Here is a 25,515-nt window from a genome sequence, read left to right as displayed (position 1 = left end):
CTGCCTAGAGGCGGAAAAGACCGGGTCTGTGTGTAATCTTGGGGCCCACCCGTGTGTGGCATCAGTTTGGTACGAGTGGCTGCTGAGATAGAGGAACATATGACGCTGTGGTTCTCTTCACTTCCTGTAAAATGAAGCTCAACTGAAGCGGCTAGATGTGAAACGCAGAGAAAGCCTCCGGACATTATCTCAGAGGTTTAAGGAAATGGATAACTTCTCATCCACCGCATGAAGAGTTTAAGGCCACTGAATGAGATGGCATAGTAGGTAAGCTCTTGATTCATTTCTGAATATTAAGTAGCGTATTGTCTTTGCATTATCGTCTATTTCTTGCCTCCACAGCCTCAGTTAGCAGTTACCGGGGCCTCGTCTGTCTTTGATATCACATTCTGCAGCATTCTAAAAGAAACTGAAACAGCAATGCAACTACTGCATTTTCCATTAACACAAAAATGTTCCACTAAACCCAACTACTGCTATTATTGTGAAAAACTAGGAGGGAAAAGTATTTTTAGACCTACTACTGCAGCTGCTTCAAAACAACAGATCAGCATGGGTCACAGAGAATTGCTGAGCTACACAAAACATCAGTTTATTATTTTTCACACACCTATAAACGATAAACATACGTCAGTAAATAGTAAACCTTCTGTATACTTTATCATTACAATTAGTCATGATGATTTTTCCCTTATACTGTCATTGAAGGCTCAAGGCAGAGGAGCTGCCATGGACACCCTGGCTGCTGCACAGCTCTTCTCAATGAAAGACTTCGACCGGATAGTGGAGGTCAGAGCACAGAGGCACGAACACCTGCGAGGGCGCAACAACGTGACTTCGTGTCGCAGCCCCACGAGAGAGATTGACACAAAACAGATCAAAAATGAACTGAAAGACAAAAGGCAGCTGGAGTTTCTAAGGAGGAGATCGGTGAGCCCAGAGCTGTGTGGTCCGAAATCTACGAGGCTGAGAAGTTCACCAAAGACGTTCCTGATGAAACATCAGAGCCCGAGCAGCAAATATCAAGTGAATACAAATATCCCAACTCTTTCTAACAGACATCAAAAGGGGATTTTAGAGACAAACAGCAGCATAACTGATGGTCCGAGCACCAGCACATGGGTAAATATAAGATCCTCTGACATCATTCAGGGTTTTCTATTATCAGAGGCATGTTGCTGCACAGATCTTATGCATCTACATCTTCTTCCCTCTCCTGTCATTCCCTCAGGCGTCCTTATGGTCAGAGAAGGTAACACTGATGAGGCACGATAAAGGCCATCCAAGGATACAAGCATCTACCTCAACACCTGTGATAAAGGAATCCAACCAGCAAAGGATGAGAAGAGAAAACAGTACAAAAGGTGAAATTCTTTCAATTTGCACGTCACATCATTTTTTGGCTCTCACACTAATTGGGTTCATTTTCTTCTTTCTCTCTCATAGCTCAAAAGACGAGGATCATCGAAACAGTAATCCAAAGAGAAAACATTCAGCAGAAATCCTCCCATCAGACCACAAACATTCTACAAAACAAATCCCTTCGAGAGGCGGGTGTGCAGACAGCGTGAGTGTGACTTAGTGGAAATCGTCTGAAAAACGGTTGAGATCTGTGTTTTGTCGCCTATAATGTGATACTTTCTCTTGCAGGTCTGGCTTTGTCACTGTCAAGGAATCAGTGAGTTCCTAACTGTTGCTCTATTCATTGGTGGTGTTTATGTAAACTGTACAACACAGTGTCTATTACCTGTAACTGTTCTTGTCTCTCATCTCTCACATTATAGGACATTCAGCGGTTAGCAGAGTACTTGCAGGTAAACCAAACAAATCTTTTCCTAGTCCCTTCTCTTTTGTTTAGTTGTAAAGTGAGACTGAGTAACTCGACATATGAAATGACAAACTCCTCTTACAATATTTAGTTGATTAATTCATATGGACCTAGAATGGCCCAACAGCTGCCTTATAAAAACCACATTTAAATTCCCTAGATCTGGATTTTTATTTGGATCTGCACCCAATTGCAAGCACTCATCAGTCTCCTAGTTATGCCTGATATTTAAATTAAGATCCACTAATTGTTCAATAAAAATGTAAGAAAACGCCCGATCTCTCAAAGATCCACACCATTATCTTAGGAATTCTTCCATGGGTCATGCCCCAGCCCTTCAAAACATTTCATGGAAATCGATTGAGTAGTGTGTTGTCCTGCTTACTAACAAACAAACAAACAAACAAACAGTACAAACAGTACAGTATTACTTGGTTTGGTTTGACCAGTAGCTGAGTGAGACTTGTGTTAACTGATGTTAGCAGCTATGTAGATTTAGATACCTGACATTATTTAAGTAAGTAAACTACATTTCACCATTTACTGTTATCCAGTCACTTGTTGCTATAGTGGCTGCTAATCAGCAAAGCACATGAACAAAAGCTTTTGTAATCACCTTGACTACACACGCTGTGTATATGAGATGATACCTTGTTTCGTAGCATCATTAACTTAATTTGATTTTGAGCATCAGGTTTAGACCTGAGCAGACGGTACCGACCGCCTGAGGCTACGCTCAGTATTTGTTTGTCGCTGTTGATGTCCTCTGCCGTCTGTTTCCCTTCAGGAGGCCCTGTGGAGAGAGGAGGCCGTGAAGAAGAAGCTGGCAGCGCTCCAGGAGAGCACGTCAAACCTCACAAACTCCTCGACGAAAATATGGACGGTATGACTCTCTGTATATTCAGGTGTTTCGCATTTACGGCTTCCAAATACCAAACGCATTATTCTCATTTTTTATATGGCCACAGTGTTGCTATTTATTTCTCTTTTGTTGCCTGGCTGATATTATACTGAACATTTCCTTTTCACAGTCGTGCACACAGCCTGTGTTGGCCTCAGGAAGCCCTATAAAGCTTGTGGTTTGAAGCTTCCTGCTTCCGCTCAAGTCTTCACTACATAGGAGTAGTGCAAGCTGTCAATCTAATACAGGAAGGGTGTGACAATCAGAAGCTGCTATAGGTGCTATAATGAATGAGAGAGGGGTGTGAATGTTCCCATTTTTGTTGAGGTGAATTTAGTTTGTCATCTGCAAAAATGTTTCTCACTCGGATTTATTCTTATAAGGCAGCATATTCTATTTTTCCACTCCTGTGCACATGCAGACATTGTGATCTTTTCTGAGGTTCACCGATGCCGCAGGTTGCCTTTACGCACCGCTGAGCGCAGACTACGACAGAGCACGCTATCACCGTTTTTGGTACATCAACCATTCATTTCCCATCCGCAGGTGACAGTCAGTCATTTCCTCTCTAACCCACACACAGGCTCGCTGCAGTGAAGACCTACTGAGAAACAAGATCAAGTCTCTGGAGGCGCAGCTGCAAGTCTGCCTGCAGGTAAGAGCAGCAGCAGCCGGCTGCAAGGAAGAAACCACGGAGTGTTTTTTATAATAAGCATTTGGGTTGTTTTTTCTCTGTAAAACAGACAGTCTTCTATACTGTCACCCTGTCATGAATAGTTTTACTCAGTCGTGTTTTGTCTTTATAGAAGTTTCCAAAGGATGGAGTGAAGAAGCTGGTGGTGCAGATGGAGAAGCAGAAACTGATATATGAGGAGAAGGCCTTGGTTGCCCTTCAGAAGGTCACAGAGGAGAAAAGTGATGCCCTCTGCAAGGCTGAGACACTGCAGGTCAAACCTCTTATTCGATACAACTACATTCTCTCTATTTGGCGCGGGAGAACGACTTCACATCAATGTCTCTGACTCAATTGTTTTATTTTAGTTTCAGTTTTGCAGCTGAAACCTGACGATTCTTTGTTTCACCCCAGGAATCACTTATCACAGCAAAGGCCGAGGCGCTGAAGTGTCAGAGCCTGTATGAGGAGCTGAGGCTGAGCGCTGGTCAACTCAGGGAGAACCAGCACCTCAGCAATGAACAGCTGCAGCAGCTACACAGCCAAGTGGAGGTACTGTTCACTGTAGTAATGTGCATGGTAAGAACTTTCAATGTCAGCGGTGTTGAAAGTATAAATGTGTGTGTGTGTGTGTGTGTGTCCTGTGCAGCTGTCCGGGGCCAGAGAGGCCGAACTGAGGGAGGAGGTGGGGTCATTAAGACGAGAGAACAAGGACCTTCAGTACAACATCTGCCTGCTGGAGGAGGACAACCATATCTTAAGAGAGGAAATCAAGAACCTCAGCGGTGAGACACTCAAGGCCTCAGAGCAACGATCTTTGTTTGTCCTGAATCTGCAAAAAACCTCCTCAGCCTTTCTCGACAAACTACTACAGCATTTATAATGCTGCAAAGAAGAAATGTTTTTTATTTGAACTATTTTCTGCTCCCTAGATGTTGGCAATGAGAGCCAGGATACCGTGATGCAAGATTGTCTGACATCAGAGGAAGCAGAGCCACAACTGACGCTGAGGAGAGACTCTCACATGGAAGAGCAGCTGCGTCACACTCAGAAGAATCTTCGGCTCAAGGAGACAGAGGTAAAGGACATCAGGATAGGACAGTGCATACTGGGGAAATCACAGTATACTGCATACTGGTGACATCACTGTACACTGTATACCGGAGGCATCAACAAATGAATAATGTCCTCAGTACAATTTGTTGTGTAGCAACATTAACAATAACAAGAAACAAGGTTTTCTTTGTAAACATTTTTTTATTTTGGAAGTTTAACATTCTTTTTTTCAACAAATAATAATAAAATCATTATCTCAACAGACGATTTAAAATACATCACATCCTGCAGACATGTAGGATTTGATGTATTTCCTAATATCCACTGCATTATGAATTTCTTGTAAATGGATTGCAGCCAAATATAATCTACATATTCCTCCCATCCATATGGTCCGGTGTGTGTGTGTGTGTGTGTGTGTCTGCAGTGTGAGGAGCTGCAGACGGAGCTGCAGGCTATGGAGCAGGAGTGTCAGTCCAGCCAGGCCCGACTGTCGCAGTGCAGGGAAGAACTCCGGCAACTCACAATCCGCCGCAGGAGACTGGTGAGCTGTGTGTGTGTGTGTCTGTGTGTCTGTGTGTGTGTGTGTGAGTGTGTGTGTGTGTCTGTGTGTGTGTGCATGTTTACATGCAGGGGGATATTAATGTCCTTGCTACCACTGGAGTAGATGAAACAAAATGACATAATAATAACTAAATGATAACATATATTTCCCTCCCTCTCTGTTCAGACACTGTGTGGCCGCTGGTGGAAGGTGTGTGTGTTCTTCCTCCTCCTCTTCACTGTGGCGGGGGTTGCCATGCTGTGGCTGTGGCATCCTCCTTTCAGGGAGCAAGTTGAAGACCTGTATTCAGACATAGAGACACGTATCGAGAACTATCTCCTGGAAATGGCCTCTCCTCAACATTCAAGCTGTTTTAGACCAATATGACGACATCACTGCTCAGGAATATCATTATTTTTTTATAGCTGTTGTATTAGAAATAGATTTTTACTGGATGTAGTATGATATGTATTTCATATTATTTTAAACTTGAAACTTAAAGTGTAAGATACATGATGTTTTGTTGACATGTAGAGGATGTACTGTGTGTGTGTGTGTGTGTGTGCAGACTATTCAAATACACATGAAGTGTGAAAAAAGCAAGTGTTTGTATTTCATTATAATGTCCTATATAGTGTTGGAAGACGTATTTGGCTCATTAACATGATTCATAGTAACAATATACCAAAGAGTAAAAACTACCTTTAAAATCTAAAATATACTTAAAATAAAATAATACAAATAAAAGAACAGCAAAATGATCCCTGTCAGAGTTACATTAGGCTATTCATACAGCATATCATACAGTTATATTGTTTGTTATTGATTGTATACCTAGCACTTTAACAGGTTGTATAATGCTGCATGGTGTTTATCTATAACAATGCATCATAGTTTAAGAACTTGTCCTTTTCTAAAATATATAGTTTGAATATGTAATATGGGTTTGCAAAGTTTTTTTATTTTTTGGATATAATCAGTGCTGTTCAATCAACAGAAAACATTCTGTAAATAGGCAAGAGTTAACCATAAAGCTCATTTTAATTTGTTGTGCCTATAGACAGTTTTTACAAGGCAACCTTTAATAAAATAAAGTGACTGATTCTATATAATTACACATAGCTATGGACTATTCAGGTGCATTATACCATCCGAAGTAACTGTACAAGAAACCTGTGATTAACACACAACAATCCATAAAAACCAACAAATAATCCATGATTAAAATACATAACAAACACTTAGATACAATACAAAGCCACAGCTACACATGTTTAGCTAAAATAAAGACACTTTAGTTAACAAGTGAATGCAATATTACATAATGTTATGTTGTTTTTTATTCTGGATTGTACTGACGTGCAAGTAGAAAGTAACAATTAATAGTCTGAGGTCTAAATGAAAATGACTTTCACAGTTAATATCAGATACATCTGGGGGAAGGGAGGGAGAGCTGTCCTGGATCAGTTAAATCTGCACCTGTTCTGTCTGTGGTGGTTCTGTGTGGTAACTACCAGCTGCTGCATGTCTGTGCCAAACCGACTGAATGATATGATTCCACAGAAATGACACACGACACCATCTATTGTCTGATAACACTCAAACAGAGACAAAAACACACTCAAAGCTCAGTGGGATGGAGCTATTGTTCTTTGTATTCAGAGGTTTTTAACTGTTCCAGATGAAGTGCTATTCTCCACAAGCACTGACGCGGCACAATCCGCCACACAGATCGGCAGCTCCCGTCTTTTCACACACGTTTACCTGCATGTTCCCTAAAACAACAGTGCTCATTGATGAGATGGATCCTTGCTGGACTGAGTTCAGTCTCCTGCTGAAACTGAAACTGAAGGTCAGAGGCTGTGGCTGAGAGTTCCTGTAAGGCATTTCGTAATGCGACAAAGTTCTTGCCAATTTCTCTTTTCTTCTCACAGAGTGACAACCCTCTGCAGCATGAGGACTGGAGTTGCGCTGCTGGCCGCGGGGTTGTGTCTGTTGAATGTCACAGCTTCACTGAAAATCTGCGCTTTTAATATTCAGAGCTATGGCGAAGCAAAGGCAAACAACCAGAAGGTCATGGGGATTCTAATGAAGGTACTCTGCTGTATTTGTCTACAGCTAAAACCAAACAAATCTGCACCCCTGCTATTTCTTTTGAATTGTCTTTCTTTGCTCCTCAGATCCTTTCTCGCTGCGACGTGTGTCTTATTCAGGAGGTCCGAGACTCTAAAGGAGCAGCGATACAAACTTTGGTTCAAGATCTTAACAGGTACAAGTGTTTGAGGGTGAAGTTAGATAACCTGGTGCAGCGACTTCTACTTCATATGGTTCATGTTGTTGTCAGCAGATTGGACAAATCCAACCCATACTCCTATTTGGAAAGTGAAAGGCTGGGGAGGAAGAGCTACAAGGAACAGTATGTCTACATTTACAGGTAACTCAGGCTCTTGATCCAACAGGACAAACTACTGGAAAAGTTCAATTTAACATGACATCATGATATTCCTCCTCTTTCTCTTTTTTCACCCTTAGGAGCAATGTGTTGACGGTCAAACAGGTTTACCAGTATCCTAAACTGGATGAAGGGACCAATGAAACCGATGTTTTCTCCAGAGAGCCGTTCATCGTCCGCTTTCACTCCCCCACAACCTGTAAGAATCCAGCCATTGCCCACTATTACAGTGGCGTGTCAGTCTTCATGTGTAAACATTTGTTTTCAGATAACCTGTGTGGATTCTTCTCTTGGTTTTGGACATGCTGACTGGATAATAGGGATTTATCCAGGTTTCTAATCACTCTCAACATGTAAGGTTCTGGGGTCAGTTCAGGAGTTCAAATTCAGTCTACATAGTTCCATTTCCAGAGGCTGCAGGAACGCAGAATGATCTCATTAATGTAGTTGTCATCCTCTCTCTCTTCCACTTCTGGTGGCCAGAAGTTGATGGCAGCAAAACACAACAAATATAAAAATATAAAAAATATAACAATCAGTTTTAAAATGGAACAGATAAAAACAATTTGATGCATAAAAGCCAAGCAGTATTTCAAAACAGAAATAGGAATTAAAGCTGTATTAATTCAGCTTTAAGCCTTCCCTTATCAGGGAAGGCTTTCTGATAAGCCCCAGACTGCAAAAGCAGTAAGTGTATTGGGTTTTTGTTTTGTTGCAGTGGTGAAGGATTTTGTCCTGATTGGCCAACACACATGTCCAAAAACTGCCATGAAGGAGATTGATAAACTCTACACAGTCTTCACAGGAATTTACAAGAAGTGGAAGACAGATGTAAGTGAAACCACGTCATTATCATCATCATTAGCTCGACATGTATGAGTTGTTATGATGTGTTGAAACCTCCACCCTTGCTTTACCTATTTCCACCAGAATGTGATGATCCTGGGGGACCTGAACGCCGGCTGCAGCTACGTCACCATCAAGGGCTGGAGAGCCGTCCGCTTGAGGAGTGACCCCCGGTTCCTCTGGCTGATTGGAGACGAACAAGACACCACTGTCCGAAAGAAGACGCACTGCGCCTACGACAGGTCAGGGGCTGCTGAAAAAAACTGAATCACACACTTGAAGAAAATCTGCAGACACAAATCATGTTTTTTTACAGTCGTCTTTTCACCAAACAGGATTGTTGTCCACGGACGTGAAATTATTTCCAGTGTAGTTCCAGGTTCGGCTCAACCGTTCAACTTTAAAGAGGATTTCCATCTCACTGAGGAGGAGGTAAACGTGTGACCCTGTAAACTTGTATGTTATCAGTTCAGTTTCATATTTAACACAAACTTCAATCCTGATCTCTCTTGGCTCTTTAGGCTCTTGAGGTGAGTGATCATTTTCCAGTAGAAGTTGACCTGAAGCCCAACCACCGCTACCTCCTTCGCCATGAGCTGTAAGCCACTACGGACAACCGTTAACAAACCAGGACATCTTCAGTATGACTAGTTTTTATCTAGATGGAAATAAATAAATCAAAGTCACAACCAGAACATTCACTGTACCATTCCTTTATAATGACTGATAAAAACACCAATAAACATGGGCTGTTTCTCATCGAGAAGGAACTGCCTGTGTGTGACTGCAGGAGTTCATATAGTGCATCTGAAACCAAAACCGCATCAAAGCTGACATTTCACGAGCTCCTGAAGGTACGTTTCTGCAGCAGCACAAAACAACCGCTTCTGTTACTTCACTTTTTAGCGAGAAACATTTTCGCAACATACTTTTGTATCTACATATTTAATGGCCGGGTCAAATAATGTTGAAATTCAACATCATATATTTAAACAAAGGTTGGAGTTTGATGTTATGTATCTATGCAGCCTCTGTCTGACAGGAAGCCACTTGCAGCAACAACAAAGGAAAGTAACTTGGTGCTCTCTTCCTTTCAGAGAGAGGAGACTGATCTGAGGCAATGCATTAACATTTGTGTTGTTGTAACTCCTGGTTTTAATAAACAAATGTGCTTATTTGTTTATTGGCGAAGATGGAGCAAGATCTTTCCAATCTACTAAGTGATGCATTCTCAGGTAAGAAAACCTTTTAGTAATGTCGTTTTGTTTTTATTTATGTTACCCATTTACAAATGAGTAATGATCAAATGATGGTGTTGTTGCAGATTCGTCTATTCCATTGTTCCCTGATGGAGATTTAGACTTTGAGAGTTTTAATTTCAACGGAAACTTTGAGGAAGACGAGACAGGCACCGCTGATGAAAACAGAGCTCTGCACCAGGAAGGAACTGGTGAAACTGCAGTTTTGTTTAGCACCGATCCGGAAGATATGTACGCGAGTCAAAGTGTTGATAAAGTTCAATTTGAAGATAAGAAGGATTTTCAGGGTGTCAAGTGTCCACCAGAGGAAGATTACACAAGCTCGGATGGAGACTGTGAACCTGAAGGCTCTGTGTCGGGAGAGGATGAGGATGAGGATGAGGACGAGGGCACAGGAGACAACCCAGGAGACTTATTGATGTCAGTTTGCTGCAGCGAGGAGTTTGGTCATGAAGAGGACAGGATCTTTGCTGAGGGACTCCCTCTGGCCCCGCAGGGTGCTGAAAACCCTCAAGTTAGAAAAGTGGAACAAGGTGACAACGAGAGCGATGAGGAGGTGTCCTATTTCGAGCGAGTCCCTGAGCGTGGCAATGAGATGATGACAAAAGGTGATGAGATCAAACAGGATGAGCGAGAAAGTGAAGGAGCCAAGCAAGGGTCTGATTGTGAGAGTGAGAGCATGAGAGCGAAACAAGAAGAAAACGTTGAAAGTCCTTACAGAGGCGAGCCTGCGACTGCAGCTGTGGAATTTCCTGATATATCAGGGCAAAATCTGCAGGATCTCATTGCTGAAGTTGATGGGGGGGAAAATGTGGAGAAAATGGAGGATTTCTCAGGGGAGGAGCACGAGGAGGCCGGTGAGGGCTTTGCAGATTATCCCTCGGACTTTTCTTCATGTGAATATGTAGAAGATGCAGTCAAACACTTGGAAAATAGTTCCCAGGCAGGCGCCTCGCCTCATACATCCGACAGAGGTTCAAACGCAAATCGGGAGGTCTGTGTGGAAGGAGCTGTGTTGGATATAACATGGATGGGAACAGAGGAGGACACTGAAGAGCACGGAGCCAGGTATCTGTGCCGCAGAGATTTGGAGATGGATGCTGATGTGTTCAGGAGTTACGATGTGGCAGGCAGAGGAGAAACAGAGACTGCTGGGAATGTGTCGAATGAGACAGATGAGAGTGAGTCCTACAGCTCCAGTGATGATGAGGTCCAGGTGCAGAGGAGAGACGAGGAACTCTTAGAGAATGGGTGTCTGCGAGATCTTCATTATGGCCAGAAACAGGAGGACACTCCGCTTTACAGAGCCAGCAGTGCTGCCTTTTCCAGGTGCAGCCCCTCTGATGACCATCACATCACAAACAACAGAGCGGAACCAGCAGATTTCAGCATGAGCTGGGATTTCGACGTGTCAAAAACTGCTTCCATCCTGTCTGAGGACCTGTCAACCGCAGAGGACACAGATGAAACGGAAACAGCTCTTTCTCATGTGAGTCAGCGTCCTGCAGAAGACATCAACACCTCCTCAGTCGCACAGAGAGAGGAGAGCAAATCCACAAGTCCATCTTACCAGGGATCCCTGGATGACAGCTTCTTCTTCAACACTGAGGTCCAGGCCTCAGGGATCACTGAGCTGGGGCAGCTGGGAGATGATGAAAGTGAAGAGGATAAGAGCTGGGAGGAGGAGAGAATTAAGGCTTTCTTCAGGTTTTACAATGATAGTGAAGGGGAGGATGAAAGAGAAGGTGAGTGGAGATGAGATGTGTTTATAGCCCTTATTACTAAATAATGTTTAAAGTCTCACATGTATTCAACAATTTATCCGTTTCCATTTGTGCATATTTCTAGAGAGGCAGACAAAAGTTCATTTTTTGCCGGATCCACTGTCTCAAGTCATTCACTATGAAACTGACAGGTCAGTGGAGTTTCTTTTCTGCATCAAACATTGTTAGCACAACCTGATGTGTGATGGACGCAACCAAAACTGTGACTCTCTCCTCTTTTCTAAGCAGTGACAGAGATTCACTCAGCAGCTCCACAGACAGAGAGGACGACCCAGGCTCTGCAGAAACATCTGAAGTGAGAGCCAACGATCATTTGCATTTGGTCAAAAGTGAGAACACACAGAACCACATAAACACTGTTTTACTGCGTTGTCTGTGACCAGGAACTGAAAGAGCGTGACAACATCCTGCGGACGATACCGGCCTGTGATCCCCCAGACACTGAGCTGCCAGAGAGAGAGCCAGAGAAGGATGTCAGTCAGACACAAATCTGTAGCAGGAGACACAAGGTCCATACCCACTGGTTATCAATTAACATTTACGTTGTGTGTCTGTGCCTGAATTGATTCTGTGGTTTTTTTCTGCAGTGTCTGCGCATTCTGAAGTCGATACTGAAGATGGGTCTGGTGATAGTGATGGGGTTGCTGATGTTCTGGTTGGCCACAGACCTACCAGACTGGTTTTTCATCTGGGGCTAGTTATGTTATGTTATGTTATGTTATGTTGTGTTATGTTGTGTTATGTTGTGTGTTATGTTTTATGATGTTTATGTTATGTTACGTTGTGATGTGCTATGTTATGTTATACTATATTATTCTATCTTATGTTATGTTGTGCTATGCTTTGTTTTGCTAAGCTAATTTGTTATTACATGCTCATTCCATTCTATGCTACATTATGCTATGTTATGTAATGCTGTGCTATTTTATGCTAAAAATGCAGTGTAAAATGCTAATTACTGATCATTAGAAACCCTTATCTTCAATATGCATTGTATTTGTAACATAAACCATAGATAGGACATGTTCCCTTTAATCAGGGCTAAATGGGCCTATAGCTAAGGCCTCTACTTCTTTTGTATTTTTTGACAATTATTGAAATTCAATATTATTTGTGGTAGAAAGTAACAAAGAATTTCTATGTACTTCAGACACTTAAAATAAATTTGGTTGCTTTCTACTCTATACTGCAAGTACTGATACAAATAAAGTTTTTACATACAAAACTTTTGATTTACTCAAACTGCTTTAATCGTTTGATTGTATTTATTTATTTTATAGTTTGAATTAGCCAACAAACTTAATTAGTCAACATTATGCAAACTGCTTGAAATTTGGCTCATTATTAACAGGTACAACAGCAACACACCGTTTCAAGTTGTTAAAATGGTAGATTTGGATTTAATTAATATTAATTAAATGTAAAGATAATAATAATCACAATAAAAAATAGAAATCAATGTGGAAGGAGGCTTTTTGTGTCACATAAACTCCAAGTTATGACATTAGTGATGAGAGAACGTTTGCTTCTAATGTTGTTAGCTTTAGTAACTATTATTATCAGCCAGCTGGTGGCGCTGCTTCATTTTTTTTAAAGTTGCCAGAATAAAAATAGAAACGATAAAGAAGAATTTGCCAACCAGAAATGACGTAGATAGTCTGAAGGTGCGAATGTTTTTCAGCACCTGACTCAATAAACAAGGGCGGGGTTAAGCCTCTGTTTGTTCCCCTAAACTACCAGTGGCCCTGTCCGTGCTGCGCGCGGGTTCACAACGAGCTCGCGGTCTTTTCTGGGCGGGCGGAGTTTACAGTCTTTACTATGAGAGTGAAAGTACAGCTAAACAGAAACGACACTAAGACTAAATCAGAACTTCGCGGTGCGAGCGAATAAAGCCCGTGAAAAAGAAAAATGTCTTCTCTGAGCGGTAAAAGTGCGCAAGAGCTCAGCGAGCTGCTCGATGAGTTCGGGATCAGACACGGACCTGTGGTCGGTGAGAGGCTCACTTTGTTTACTATGTGTCAGAGTTCGAATCCACGTTAAAGCCTGTTCCGTTCACAGGCCTCATGCTCGTCCGGCCGCTACTAACCCCTCAGTCATGTTCCTTAAATCCTGCTTTTTGTTCTCAGACTCCACCAGAAGTCTGTATGAGAAGAAGCTGAGAGAGGCCATGGCCAAAGGGAAAGGAGCCAAGTACAGTAAACCGTCACCTGACAAGACCTACTACAGAGAAGAGGGTACCTGTGCTTCATGTTCTCCTGATACTCCATTCACATACAAGTATCCTCACATTCTGAGGAACAGGCTTCATGTGTACAGGAAGGATTTGTGTTGTTATTGTGCATATAAAACAATCATATTCGAGCACTTTATAAGAAACATCTGTTCAGCTGTTTATTCATGCATGGTTCCAATTGGTCTGGCAGCAGCATAGTGATTCAAGTTATGCAGATATAGGTCAGGAGCTTCAGTTAATGGGATAGTTCACCCAAAAATGAAAATTCACTCATTTTCTACTCACAACTATGCAGGTGGAGGGCTGGCTGAACGGTTTGAGTCCACATAACACTTTTCAGGGACAAACAGCGTAGCATTCAAATCCAATAGAATTGAAGTAACCGGCGACTGATTCTTCAAAGGTAAAAAAAAAAAAACACTAAAATGCCTCCATACTGCTCCTGTAGTGTCATCCATGTGTACATACGTACACATATGTACACATACATACGTTTTTATCCTAACTGTCCAGAGGAGGATAAAAACATGGTGTAAGTGCCCTTGTTTCGAGTCACATTTGAATGCCGGGGCTTACGGACTCATGGATGACCATTTACTTCATTTGTATTGGATTGGCTGCAACACTATTCCCTGTGAAACTCCAAAAGTATTTTGTGGACTCAAACACTTCACCCACCTCTCCGTCAGCATAGTCGTGTTTGATAATGAGTGAGTTTTTCCCTTTAATACAGAACAGTCTTGTTTGCCTCAGCCTAGTTATCGCTGCTGTTACAACCTTCATCCAACACGATAATGCTCCACGTCACAAAGCAGAAATTGTCTCCAAAGGGTTTTGTGAACATGCCGACGAGCCATAGATTTGAATCCAGTTGACGCCTTCAGGGTGTGGTCGAACTGGAGATTAGCAGCATGAATGGGCATCTGACAAGTCTGCAGAAATAATGTGAAGCGGTCCTGTGACATGAACCAGAATTTCAAACAGATTCTTTTAAGTTATCCATGCCATGAAGAAATCAGACCATACCCGGCAGTTGCATGGTGTTCCTGATAAAGTGCTCAGTGAGTGTTAATACAACTCTCTGTTACATCTTGTTTTGTCTAGAAGCTAAGTATCTTCTTTAAAAGCTGGTAATCTTACTCTGGCCATACAGGTTCCAACCTGTTCCAACCTCCCTTTCAGATGGAAACATTGTGAAGGCAAACATTAGTTCATCAGGTTTATCAAATTCTATAGTTTTACTATCATCTGATAATTATCATCAAAAAATTCATAAAGTGAAGGAAAACAATTGGCTGATCTGTTTGAATTGAGAAGAATTTAATTTAGACGCCACAGTAGCATTGAACTTCTGCATGAATCTGAAATGTTACTGTGCAGCAGTCAATGTGCTCCCAAGTCATATGATATAATTATATAAATAATGGAACGTCTTCTCCTGACATTTAGTGTGATACTTGTTTTTGTTACAGAGGATGAGGTCACCTACGTTTACAGGACACCAGTAAGTATCTCTGTCCCATCTGCCTCCGGGTGCTTTATTGTTTTTCATTACTTGCCTCCTGAATCTGAATGTGAGTTTAGTTTAATACAATACGATAACTGCACCTGAACCTGTGGATGAACACAAGCAGACAGGATGATAGATGATAAATAAAAATAATTATTGTATGATGAATATCAGTAAAATGGCCTTTTTTTGTGTTCACAGCTACAATTAGTTTACAGAAGTATCGACCATGTGATCATCCATCTAGAATTCATCTTCATACTGTCAAATGAATGACTTATTTTTTTCTCTGATTCTGGATTTGCAGATTAAGAATGAGAGTGGAGACTATGCTGACAGGTTGGTTTTTAATGGTACTCTCCTAGGATATAAACTCTTGTCTTTTTTTATTATCACTACTTTTATTTCATGTAATCAAAAAGCTAATAATAGTCTGATGATTGAATTCTTCTCCATCTGTCCAGAGGGTCTTACCTGAGCTCCAGACCCAATTGGGCTGAGAGGGAACTTCAACATGAGTAAGTCACAGTTCTAATAATTGTTTTGGTTTTTGTTGTTGTTCCAGTTGACAATGGTTGAACAAAACCTTCACGGTCACATTTTATATTGCTTTCTACAGGACGTCTTACTCAACGTACCAGAGGGCAAGGCCTGAATCCAGAGGAATTGATTTTGTTGATGAGTAAGTGAATTAATACAAAGATGGTGACAGGTTGGCATTGGGTTGCGGCTAGTTCATTAGCGAGATGTTAATAATATGATGTAGCATAACTCCTCCGATATCCTGTACAGGCACTACATGCATGACACGCCGTCCACTTACAGAGGCTCCTCCTTGAAATCCCCGCCCATGAAACCGGCTCAAGATGCTCCGAAGCCCCCAAAGTCGTCCCGCCTCATCCCATTGTGGTTTCAGCTCGTGTTCTTCTTGGCCGTGGCAGTTTTCCTCTACTTGGTTTTCTCCAGCATGGAGACAAATGAATCCATCAAAGGGTTAGAATGATCGTTTATATTCTTGCTCCATTTATTGGGCTGTTACGCTTCGTGTGATTCAATTCAAGGAATGTATTTTGGTTAATGCTTTTATTTGAGACATTGCTAAAATTGTTTTTTATGCAATATTTGTGTGTGTTATAATTGCAGTTTATTAGCCCGCTTCTGTTTATAAGGTAAAATAGATTTTTGTCACCAGGCGTCAGTATCGCAGCGCTACAAAAACAGATGATACCCTGGTAGCTGCAGTATCATCTGATAAAGCACAATGTACTCAGTGATAATTGGTGCAAAATGTGCCAAGAAACACTATCTTAAACTCTACTACAATCCACTGATCTTGATTTGAGCAATTCAAGTGGATTTTCCAAATAAGATGTCACAATAATGGGGAATATTTGGCACATTGAGCATCACAAACCGCAGAAAATTGCCCGAACACTCTATTGAATTGTGTTGATCTTCAGCAAATTATACCGGTTTGCCTCAGCAATTCAAATAGAATATTCATGCAGTAGATAAAGAAGTAATTAAAAGATTAATATCCAGTTATTTAACCACACACACACACTTGTTTTAAAGGGACCATCAGAGGCCATCAAAATTTTAAATATTTCTTTTACAATGTTCAATATCTTAAAAACTGATGTCTCAACGTGTAAAAGGTATGATCTTTTTAGAATCCCGAAATGTTTTACATATTTATATTGATGGTATTGCCAGTATATTATTCTGTGTACATTGTTGTTAAAAAAACCTAATCAGACCCTGATAGTTAAATACTCTAGGCATTCGTCGTTTGATTCAATAAATAATTACACTAAAATACAGTTGGGACAGTTTTCAGCTATAATTCAAGTGCCTCAGCAGTTTCACAGTTATAATTGGGTTATAATTGTTGATGTATTTTCAGTGTTAAATTAGTCGGGTAAAAGTTGTATCTGAAGTGTTTATTCAAGCTGTTATGTCATGTTTATGCTTTGTTTCACTAGAACTAATTCTGAGATATTGCACTTTTGTACCAAATAAATGCATACAGTTTGATTTGGATTGTTTTGTCAGATTCAAAATATAAAAAAAGCTTGTGTACGTCAACAAGTTAAAAGGCTTTTATTCAGGGGAAAAAGCAATATTTTTAATGTTTAAATAACGGAGGGTATAAAAATAAAGAAACTATACTGTGCATTTCATGACAATAGCTTTCTCCTTTTATGTAGTTTGATCTGATGCTATAAACTACATTATACATGCAGTAATACCATAAAAAAAACTAATTGAAAACAAGCTTCTACAACAGCAACATTTGAATCAGTTCAGTTTCTACTTGGATTCTTCTAAGTGCAGTTATGTACATGTTAAAGACATATAGAGTAGGGTTAGACATAAAGTACAAAAAAAAATTTCTAATCCTTTAAGGATCAGTGATCTGTGGAAGCAAATACATAGAAAGCTAGTTGAGCCTGTCATTAGTGTTACCTGGTAATAAATACAAAATGTTTTTGAGCTGCATATACACAGAGACCTGAAGAACCCATGTCACAGTTTCCCCAGTTTAGTATTTAGTTGTAATTGGCCCACTCCATACATCTGAGGTCATGGCAGTAACCAAGTGAGTGAATCTGAAGACCAACCTGATCCATAACTTGGACTTGGAAGTACTTTCTCCTGTGGCCATTAGCTTGCATCTCACTCTAATACAATCTATAATAGCCAGTTACATCCATTGTTTCCCTGCAGTGACACTAGTCTGAATTTGGTATGCTAGAAAACTAGTACAGTCTTGGGTCTATGTTAGTGTCCAGTGGAAACTACCTCATCCAGACTGTTCTGAACTGGGTCCATCTGGTGCCTTTAGTCAAAAGGTGTGCGACGACCAGCCGAGCCTTTTGGTTCTCTTGTTACGTGCCGTCTGAATCTAGGTAGGACAGTGGGATCCTTCCGACGCTTCACTCACTAGTGATTCTGCTTCAAAAGGACAAACACAAAACACACCACATTAATTCACTAACCTCAAACAGTTGAGAATATCGATACAATCAGAGTAAAATATAGTGACTATAAATAGTATCCACCCATACTCAATGGTATTGTTTTATTTTTTGGGACAGTACATCGAAGAAGATTTAATGTGGCTTGTTGACATCTTTGCATTGTGAGTTTTCCTCTCCTTTATATAGGAAGTGGCTAAATCATAACAGTTGTATCCAAACTTGTTTTAGACTTAGAAAAAATAGAGATAACGTGTTGAATCACCTGAAACAAATAATTGTGTTTTTGTAACCTTGCACTTTTAATAGTACCTCCTTGAAGGCCACCATGCTTAGAAAGGGCGGGTAAGGCTAAGGGTATTAAATTGGCTGCAATATGCAACTTTACCACTAGATGCCATTAAATCCTTCATACTGGACCTTTCAACACCCCTGGAACTAGAAGGTCCAACAACTCACAAAATATAATTGAGGATCAGTCCGGAATTGGATAAAATAACATAATAATCACCCTTTGATATATTTTTGTAAACCCATATAAGAAAGGGTGGTAAATACTTAACACTTTATAAGTACAGTAATATACCTTTAGTTGTTGTTCTGTTGTTTTGCGTACCCCATTATAGCTTGTTAATTGATAAGGCAACATAAGTGTTGTCCACACCTGGAAAGAGAAGCAAATCTGTTACTATTAATACACATAAAAGTCACTGTCTGAAGTATAAAGAACTCAGAAGGAAGAACTTACAGGTTCTGGTCTCTCGTTCTAGTTCAGAGGGTTTCTTCTCCTTGTTACATAGTACCTTGGCCACAATAATTATAACAATGACAGCTACCACAAATGTCAGGCCAGACACAAGCCAGCTGATCACCATTGGACTCAATAGTGGATCTGGGTCTGGGAGTCAAAAACGTCAGTTATATTCAGGGTATGTTTTCATAGCTTCATATTGAGAATTACACTTGTAAACTAGAGGGAAACATCAAATCTGTATAATAAAAAACTGTCAGGAAAAAAATCCATATAGACTATAATAATGCTATATTCATATTCAAATGCATCAATTACACAATACCTTTCTTAATCTTAGCATATCTCTGTAGTCTGTAACACTATCAGTTTCACCTCTTATGGCTATAGGCAGGGGCTGGCTTTCTCTGGAAACAAAGGTGCGTCCACCCAGCTGGACCCGATACAGGCAGTAGTAGTAGCCCTCGTTGGCGCTCTGGGCGTTGGAAAAAGTGAAAGTGACGGACGGGGTGAGGGCAGGTAATGACTGGCGCACGGTGCCATTGGACCGGATCAGACGCAGCTGGAAGGAACCTCCTGGGTACTGCTGCAGGGTGGAGCAGGTGATGTTAAAATTTTGGCCTTTGATGACGGAACCAGCCGGGGCATCAGAGGACGTGTTGTACCAGTGTTGGGGAGTCAAGAGGTCCACTGTGGATCAGATGAAAAACAAACGGGCTATTAGAGGACATCATCTGAGACTCTCTTGAAAATGCATGGATTCCGATTTAACTTAATTAAATGACTAGAGAAATGTCCTAAGACGGTTGAAGCTTTTTTTAAATAAATTTGGTAACAAATGTGGTATTAAAAACCACATTTTAGCAATTGTATGCACTGTCACAAAATAAAATAAACTCAAAAGTTCCAGTTAACCAGCTTTAGTCCAGATAATTTGGTTACATTTACTATTCCTGAGGATCATCCAGGAACTTCCCTTTCCAAATCCAAAATGTTGGTGTATTAGGGGATAAACACATCTAATGGCATTTAAACAAAACGCTTTCGGTATTTAAGGGAAATAAAAATCTGAATTTCTCCAAATCGTTTAGGTTGAGTCAGACAGAAAATCAAATATCAGATTGTGCGATAAAATAATGAGTTATGAGACAGGAATCTTGTGCAATAGAGTGAATGAACATTAGCCAATGCAGTTATGACTCACCAACGGTGATGTTGATGGAGTTGCTGGGTGGAGAGCTGAGCAGCTGAGAGGGGAAGCCCCCCCTTATCCTGTAACGACAATTGTAGCTGCCCTGGTGGAAAGTCTCTATGTCAGACAGTGTGAGCTCCACATCGGCCTGGGCATGGTCCGCCCTCTGTGTCACCAGCGGCGTGGACACTCCCTGCTTGTACAGGTGGAGGTCACTGAGGTGGTCAACCAGCAGCGCACTGCAGCCAAAGCGAACGGCCTCCCCGGGTGAGAACACAGTGTGAGGTGACAGCAGGATGAGGGTGGGCGTTAAAAGGGTACCTATGAGTAAAGAAAGGTTAACTTCAGAATGTGAGGATGATCCAATGGACTGTACCCAGCTTATCAAAGACCCCACTGACTATTTCAAATAATATTCTAGTGTTTCAGTTTCCCAACACATCTTATTGTACAATCCTACTTTTACGTTCGATTCCTTTGTTGTTCTCTCAATAAAATAAATGTTTCTTTGCCAAGCCCATTTCTTATCAAACTAAACACTGTGTACATATATTCATAAACTTCGGTTGAAAGTGATGCATAAGTTTGGTACAAACAGAGAGGAGGTACGCATGGTTTCAAAGAGGTGAGTCTAAAGTGATTTTTGCAGACAGAAAGGGATTCTTCTGACTGACTCATGTGTCCAGATTGTTGCTATCAAAACAGACGTTGTTTTACTGCTAATGCTAAAGGTTTGGGATAATTGCAGAATTTAATGGTCTGGTGGAAAATAGATGCTGGTCAAATCAGATCCATAATCCTAATATACGCTTCCCGGGTAACAAATTGACATGCTTTAGTGTCCCTGATAAATTCCGTGTTTTCTAGGTATGTCTGCATTATTATGTTAAGCTAGGTTCAATGGAGAAACCGATCATGACTGTAATACTGTGAGCTTTGTATATCCTCTATGAATCTATAAGCAGAAATCAGTCAACCATCTGGCAGTACTCCTTGGTAAATAAAATTCCTTATCAGATTCTCTCACCTGAGCATTTCACCCCCGCATCATTCTCATGGGTGCAGTAGGAGTTACTGTGGAGGACGACAGCACAGCGGGTCAAACTAGACTCGTGTCCAGTGCACTGGACGTGGCGCAGCCAGATGGCTCCTCTACCTTCACCATATTTTGCATTATGAAGTGCCAATTCAGCTAAACCACAGCCCAGCTCCAAGCACACGACGTTCGCCTCTCGATGGTCCCAGCCGTGGTCGCAAACTGTCCCCCACCGGTCATGGCGGAGGACCTCCACCCTCCCAGAACACTCGTCCTCCCCATCCACTAGTCTGACCCCACCTATGGATCAGAGAAAAGTTAGTCAAGTCATTTTCCCAGATGAACTCCAGCAGATAGTGTGACAATTAGAACGAAATATTCTCTGGACTTTGATTTCATGAACATTGCAGCAAGGGATTGTGGGTGTTAGACAAGTTACACAACAACAGGAAAATCTCTGGAGCGTGAAAGGGGGGCGTCTGCGTAGAGCATGCAGGATGCCGGACTTGAAGTATAAATTCCGGGGAGGAAATCAAATTATTTTGTTTATAGCCCAATAAACCGCCATCACCAGTTATCACCTAAGGCTCTCGATTCTAGTTGTATTTTCAAGTTGACATCTCTGTCCGCATACATTACGTGGAGGCCTCCTCTTTTTTATCCTGATTTGGATATTTCGGAGGTTTTCTTTTTCTGTTTTGTGTCAAGCGCATGTTAGAACCATCATCCACACGCCCACTTGCTTGTTCTGAGTTTCCAGGACATTTTCCTGCTGTGTTCTCACGTGAGCTGAGCCCGACATGTATGTAGCAATGGACTTTGACATTCGCGTCGCCACATACAGGCCCTCAAGATAATCTCAGGAGAATGTCTGGAGTTCAGTGCATGTCTGAATGCAGCCTTAGAGACAGCCAGTGTGGGTAGAGTGTGAGGAATAGGCAGAGAGATCCCACACTTACCAAAAGCATCGACTTTATCCCATAGAACACCTAAGAGGCCTGTGAGGAGGACATTACAGCCATGTTATTATTATCTGACGTTTCAATTCCATTCAAAATGCAAACAATAAAGCTTCTTTGGCTAGCAGTCTATTAACTACTCCTAACTATAACCTAGTTAATACAATTCATCAAATTAAAAGTCCTGCAATGAACGTACCCAATCTCAGTGTTCAGATTTGGTAAAACCTGATTCTATCTGTTTTCTATTGAAACATATGTATACAAGAAATAGCTGAGAACAAACATTAATAAGTAAAGTTTATATATATTTTTAAATACAAAAGGGGATATTATGGAAATATCTACATGTGTACTGACAGTCAAGGTACAACATTTGTCATGGTTTAGACAAATAGATTTAAAATAGGAGCAAGGACAGAAGTGGCGCAGAAAAAACAATAGGAAAGTGGAAATATCATCACAATTGGTCTTGTTATTTTATAGAGAAAATTGTTTAAACCCATTGATAAAACAGGTAAAAGGTGGACAGACCGTTATTTAGCCACAGTGAGGTTGAAACTGTTTAACATACTACAGTCTACAAATGAACAACATATATATCCATTTACTATACTCTCTTTAATTAAACTTATTTCCCTAGAAACCAAGTTCTACTTCAGTGCTAGCTACTACTTGGAACCAACAGGTCCCGAGATTAAGCTAAAGAGAAGCTTAGTGTGAATTAACTTCACAATTAGAAGATAATGTGTCTTAAGCCACAAATAAGAGAAACCACTGTAAGTCTCTAATGTTAATAGAGTAACGGGTACACTTTATCCTATTGCGTAATCCCATAAGCTACCGAGGTGCTGCTGCCTCAGACCTAGCTAGCAGGCTAACCGCCTTTAGCTAGCTTAGCTCACCTGCTAGAAGGAGGATGTGAAGGAATCTCAGCATCGTTCCCCTCACCCTCGCGTCAGCCGCCCGGGGGGGGAGAATGCCCGGTGTCCCGGCAATGGTGCTGGCTGCCGTTCAAACACAAGGACCGCACAAGACATTAGCTAGCTGGTGTGCTGGAGAGACTCGGATTGGTTAACTGTACTAAGAGCTAGCGAGCGGCTAAAGTTTGGACCAACTAGCACCAGCAGCAGCGGAAGTTGGTTGGAGACACCGTTGTCAAAAGAGCAGCGCGGAGGAGTTGACAGGGATGATATCAATGGATCCGGGAATGGAGAGAGTCTGCTGGCGGCTCTCACAGCAGAGACATGTCCGGGGAGGGAGGCTGCGTGACGGGGTGACGCAGGGTGAGCTACCTTGCCGTCAGGGCCCCCGCAAGCACGTCAACAGTCCGGGAGTCAACGCCGCTGCTGAGCTCTTCTCCCTGCGGCAGACAGAGGTCACTGCTCCGCCGCAGAGCAGCTCTGACGCCGGTAATCTCCTCCGGGGGTCACGACTCTGCTGAGGAGCTCCTGGGCTCAAGGGCCTGATCACTCAGCTGTCGCCCCAGAGAGTCACTTTTGCCTTCAAATTATACAAGGGTGCAAGAGGTTTATCAGATATCGATTATAGCAAATGGTCAGCAAGACATCAGACATTTTAGAATATAGGACAGGCAGTGTTCATTCACCTCTCATGAACTAGTTCAAAGTTCAGTTCATACAAGTAAACATGAATAGTTCACGTTCATGTCATAGTTTTAAGGGTGGAAAGTGAGATTGAAAGACTTAACTTGTTAAAGAAAACCTTATCCATCACTACCCCTTGCCTTTACTGTCGGAATCTTTATCAGAGTGTGTGTAAAAATCCCTCCATGCTTTCTCTTGCCGTCTGTACATGAGACCGATAGCTGTTGTGTTGCAGGTATGCACTGCGCCTTTAAGGAAGGTTTGTAGTATATGACGTAGTGCACCTGGGTATTGTGGGAAAATACGCTAATCGGCCAGACCATAGATCTATATCTATGGGCCAGACAGCGAGCCAAGATAACCAGTGACCCCGGGGACGCACCGGATGTAGAAGCGCTGCGAAAAGCGGTCGGCCTCCTTTCCTGCCCATGTTAAATACTTGGGCTGTTCACACCGGCAGCCTAGTGCCGGGAAGAACCAAGCACATAATCTCCTGTTGGGGGTGGTGGCTACAGGCTTGCGTAGGTCAGTCACCTGTGAAGGCCAGAATCATTTACTAGAACCAGCGCGGAGAAATGATGATGGAAAATTAATTTTAAAAAAAAAATTAATATAAAAGTTAATATAAAAAATTAAATTAAATTAAGTTAAAAAAAAAAAAAAAAAGAAGAAGCCTACTGCGCAGAAGCCCATTGCGCAGGTTGTGCGCAGAAGCCCATTGCGCACATCCTGCGCAGAAACCAAATGCGCAGGAATTGCGGCGCAGTTAGCTTGTGATTAACTAAAGTTGTCCATAAAAGAAAATCTTTAATATCCTTCAAGAGCAATTTGATGTACAACCAGCAATCAGTGCACGACAAAAATAAACCGATATATACTATGTAAATAAAACACTAGAAAAACCATATAGACTAAGTAGCAGGGGAAAATTAGCTTTAATAAATGAATGATAAGTCAACCAACAGAAAATTACCCGTCAACTATTTAGATATTCTCGAAACATTTCATTCTACTTTTAATATCCTGTTGTGTTTCTAATAATTATTAATAATAATTATTAATGTCAGTGACATTTCCTTGATAAATGGGTGGAGGTTTTATTACCTCTGCTAAGAAGGTTATGTTTTCATCTCTGATTTGTCTATTGCGTGAAGTGACATTGTGTCACCTGTAACTCACCCAATGAGAGGGCTGATAATGTCAGTATGTTTTTAAAAAAAGTTCTCGAAGCTTTGATAAATATTGTCAGTTAAGTTTCTAAAAGGCGGCGCAATTTACATGGTCCCATTTCCTCTGCTCCATCTTGTTTGTGTTTGTGATTGTGTTTGTTTTTTCAATTTCATATTTTTTCCGAACAATGATTATACCTGTATAACTGATATGACATTAAACATCTTGGAATCATGGTCATTAATGGCTGATTACAGCCACTGCAGGTGTGAGAAAGTGATACGCTGTATATACAGGTCACAGAAAGCACGACCAACAGATAACAATTTATTGTAGATGTGATCTTTCAGAGATATAACACTAACAGCAAGTATGTCTCAATTTCACTTGGGAAAACTCCTGCTGCAGTCTTCTCACAGCTAGTCAGTCACGAGCTTGTTCTTCCTGGCGATGTGCAAAAATGTAGATGAATCAACAGAAACCACAACAGGAGGAAGTGTTTTTTGCTGATGCATGTATGACTGGTCTAGTGGTTTGGCACATAGACTTGTTCTTATTGTCTCGAGGCATGTTGTTTATTTCCTATTGTTTTCCAGTATAAGATGACTTGGCTCTTCTCTGGCCCAGGGTGGATTTTCTTTCATTTCCTTTATTATGACCAAATATGTTCACTTTTTTAGTGACTCATTATTACCTCAGTTGTGTTCATTTCCTGGAAGGCTTGTAAAGGCTG

General features: G+C 41.3%; 4 protein-coding genes across 10 annotated transcripts; 3 read left to right on the top strand and 1 right to left on the bottom strand.

Moving 5' to 3' along the window:
- The first annotated feature begins 131 nt into the window (after window positions 1-131).
- On the top strand, window positions 132-5,685 carry LOC133956315 (TRAF3-interacting JNK-activating modulator). Of its 2 annotated transcripts, none has more exons than XM_062391254.1 (14): window positions 132-263; window positions 709-1,122; window positions 1,232-1,364; window positions 1,447-1,567; window positions 1,651-1,678; window positions 1,785-1,814; window positions 2,616-2,711; window positions 3,313-3,384; window positions 3,536-3,676; window positions 3,817-3,954; window positions 4,052-4,187; window positions 4,335-4,480; window positions 4,886-5,002; window positions 5,189-5,685. In XM_062391254.1, exons 2-14 carry the CDS (start codon window positions 730-732, stop codon window positions 5,387-5,389), a joined length of 1,752 nt encoding a protein of 583 aa, XP_062247238.1. In that variant the 5' UTR covers window positions 132-263; window positions 709-729; the 3' UTR covers window positions 5,390-5,685. The 2 variants fall into 2 exon arrangements, with proteins under 2 accessions (XP_062247238.1, XP_062247237.1); XM_062391253.1 differs by having other exon boundaries at window positions 133-267; window positions 5,189-5,684.
- Window positions 5,686-6,746: 1,061 nt separating this feature from the next.
- On the top strand, window positions 6,747-8,955 carry dnase1l1l (deoxyribonuclease I-like 1-like). 2 transcript variants are annotated; one of them, XM_062391256.1, is made up of 9 exons: window positions 6,747-6,854; window positions 6,937-7,096; window positions 7,183-7,271; window positions 7,350-7,436; window positions 7,535-7,653; window positions 8,173-8,285; window positions 8,385-8,542; window positions 8,636-8,732; window positions 8,822-8,955. In XM_062391256.1, exons 2-9 carry the CDS (start codon window positions 6,956-6,958, stop codon window positions 8,900-8,902), a joined length of 885 nt encoding a protein of 294 aa, XP_062247240.1. In that variant the 5' UTR covers window positions 6,747-6,854; window positions 6,937-6,955; the 3' UTR covers window positions 8,903-8,955. The 2 variants fall into 2 exon arrangements, with proteins under 2 accessions (XP_062247240.1, XP_062247239.1); XM_062391255.1 differs by having other exon boundaries at window positions 6,809-7,096.
- A 7-nt stretch (window positions 8,956-8,962) lies between these two features.
- On the top strand, window positions 8,963-12,568 carry LOC133956314 (dentin sialophosphoprotein-like). Of its 4 annotated transcripts, none has more exons than XM_062391250.1 (7): window positions 8,963-9,154; window positions 9,493-9,535; window positions 9,625-11,304; window positions 11,408-11,474; window positions 11,572-11,638; window positions 11,727-11,852; window positions 11,931-12,568. In XM_062391250.1, exons 1-7 carry the CDS (start codon window positions 8,963-8,965, stop codon window positions 12,039-12,041), a joined length of 2,286 nt encoding a protein of 761 aa, XP_062247234.1. In that variant the 3' UTR covers window positions 12,042-12,568. The 4 variants fall into 4 exon arrangements, with proteins under 4 accessions (XP_062247234.1, XP_062247233.1, XP_062247236.1 ...); XM_062391249.1 differs by having other exon boundaries at window positions 11,569-11,638; XM_062391252.1 differs by having other exon boundaries at window positions 9,114-9,154; window positions 9,398-9,535; window positions 11,569-11,638.
- A 4,605-nt stretch (window positions 12,569-17,173) lies between these two features.
- Window positions 17,174-23,794, bottom strand: si:ch211-150o23.3 (uncharacterized). 2 transcript variants are annotated; one of them, XM_062391247.1, is made up of 8 exons: window positions 22,911-23,794; window positions 22,006-22,044; window positions 21,038-21,346; window positions 20,023-20,331; window positions 19,194-19,508; window positions 18,816-18,965; window positions 18,654-18,731; window positions 17,174-18,044 (listed from the first exon to the last, which is right to left on the bottom strand). In XM_062391247.1, the coding sequence occupies exons 1-7, from the start codon at window positions 22,942-22,944 to the stop codon at window positions 18,688-18,690; spliced, it is 1,200 nt and encodes a 399-aa protein (XP_062247231.1). In that variant the 5' UTR covers window positions 22,945-23,794; the 3' UTR covers window positions 17,174-18,044; window positions 18,654-18,687. The 2 variants fall into 2 exon arrangements, with proteins under 2 accessions (XP_062247231.1, XP_062247230.1); XM_062391246.1 differs by having other exon boundaries at window positions 17,174-18,041; window positions 22,911-23,793.
- Window positions 23,795-25,515: the final 1,721 nt, after the last annotated feature.

Source organism: Platichthys flesus, chromosome 7 (assembly GCF_949316205.1).
Source record: "Platichthys flesus chromosome 7, fPlaFle2.1, whole genome shotgun sequence".
Lineage (NCBI taxonomy): Eukaryota > Metazoa > Chordata > Actinopteri > Pleuronectiformes > Pleuronectidae > Platichthys > Platichthys flesus.
Note: the sequence above shows the minus strand (reverse complement) of the source record. Positions and strands in the feature narration are given on the sequence as shown.